A 1,808-nucleotide genomic window follows, 5' to 3' on the forward strand; every position below is an offset into this window, starting at 1 on the left:
TTTTTGCTTTCGATCTCAGCTTCATTCATTTCGAAGAAGGAACGCATCCACGTAAGTCTTGTTAGGACGGCCATGGGCCCTGAGACTGCTCTAAATGGCGCGTTGTTTACGTAAAAACTAATAGTCAACTCTCCGCGTTCCAGATTGAATGAGCCGTCCACTTTCACAAGTCTATGATGCTTAGGACTCTGGTGTCCGGAGTCGGCACCGATTCTTTAAACCTTTCCAGCCCGATCTCCACTTAGTCAACCATGGCAGATTGCAAACCCCACCACCCTGCTACCTTCCTTGGTTTGTGCGTTCCCTATAAACACCTCACGGCAGGCCTGGACACATACCATTCGACTGCTCCCTTTTCTTGAAGCGATTCTTTCTCTGCAGATCTTCAATCTCTGAGACTTCCGAATACCCAGATGTGATGGAAGGTAGCAACAACAAGGTACTGTTCTCTCTAAGTCTTTACCGCCATGGTGTTTTTTGTTGGTTAATTCTTGATCTGAAATTACAATAAGGGTTGTATCTTACACAATTTCTTGCAATTCATGTAGAAAGCGATACTTGTGGCTGAGATAAGTCGCATCAATGAGGAGAATCGGAACCTCAACTCTATTTTGAACCAAATGAGTACTAGCTATAACGACTTGCAGAAGCATATCATGGCTCTGGTTCGCAGAAAACAACAGGTGTCCTTTGTTGATGGAAGCCAGGTATATAGGGATTTTAGAAAGCTAAATTGATTAGGTATTCAATTCATTTTAGATTAGCCTCCTTGAAGCTCAAAAGTTCTCACTGCCTTTTCCTTCTCATTTGTTAGATATTCAATCCAGATGATGTAAGAGAAGAAAAATCCAATTTGAGAATATTTTCTCCCGGACCTGTTGATGTCCACTCCGGCAGTCCAGTTTCCCACCCTTCTTATGCTTCTTCAGATTGTCCTGAACGAATTTGTGAAAAGGAGGGTAAGAAGGCCAAATTAATGGAAGATCAGCAGCTGCCATCAAAGAAACGAAAGATAAATTACATCCAGTTTGACCAGAGTCAGAATGGGATGATTAATTCGTCTATGGTTGATGGCCTAACTGAACTTTCCCTAAAATCTTACAATTCTTCGAATTTTTCTCAACAAGTGAAAAAGGAGGGGAAGAACGCCAGAGTTATGGACGATCAGCAGCTTCCTTCAAAGAAAAGGAAGATAAATTACTTCCAGTTGGGCCAGACTCAGACTGGGACGACTGTAAAATCGTCTCTGGATGATACCCTGATCTGTGAAGAGCCACGAAAGAAAACGCACAACGCGCCGACCATGGTGTCAAGCAGGCAGACGGTGTATGTGCCCAAAAAAATCGTATCGTTTCGGAGAAGAACGGAGGCATCCGGAGTAATAATGGATGCCGAGCCCCTTCTCTACCTCCAAACTAGAGGTTGACAATTTCGTCCTAGCTCCCTTGTAAATATGTCTTCAAAAGGAAATTAGTCAAAATATTTTTTCAAGAGTTAAATCAAAAAATAAGTCGAAAGCTATCCACAATAATTAGTTAACATATATATCATAATTAAACAATGCATATAATTAATTTATATGGGAATTAAGTGGGAGGAATTTTGATTTTTAAATAAATGAGTGGATAAAATTTGATTTTAAGAGAATGTTTTTCATTTAGTACATTATCTAATGGACAATATGAAAAGTATTTGAACATGTTTTCAGTTTCAAACCCAAGAATGATCTATTAAATTTAAATATAATTTATTTATTCACCTCTCGAGCCATTAACCTAATTGGTATGAGATTGTTTGATTTCTTTTCA

At 39.5% G+C, this 1,808-nt stretch overlaps 1 protein-coding gene across 1 annotated transcript; it reads left to right on the forward strand.

Moving 5' to 3' along the window:
- The first annotated feature begins 263 nt into the window (after window positions 1–263).
- Window positions 264–1,491, forward strand: LOC149265854 (uncharacterized). The gene is made up of 3 exons (XM_089394006.1): window positions 264–439; window positions 549–707; window positions 815–1,491. The coding sequence occupies exons 1-3, from the start codon at window positions 419–421 to the stop codon at window positions 1,424–1,426; spliced, it is 792 nt and encodes a 263-aa protein (XP_089250132.1). The 5' UTR covers window positions 264–418; the 3' UTR covers window positions 1,427–1,491.
- Window positions 1,492–1,808: the final 317 nt, after the last annotated feature.

Source organism: Pinus tabuliformis, chromosome 6 (genome assembly GCF_031772625.1).
Source record: "Pinus tabuliformis cultivar Carrire ecotype Pingquan chromosome 6, CPIR1, whole genome shotgun sequence".
Classification (NCBI taxonomy): domain Eukaryota; kingdom Viridiplantae; phylum Streptophyta; class Pinopsida; order Pinales; family Pinaceae; genus Pinus; species Pinus tabuliformis.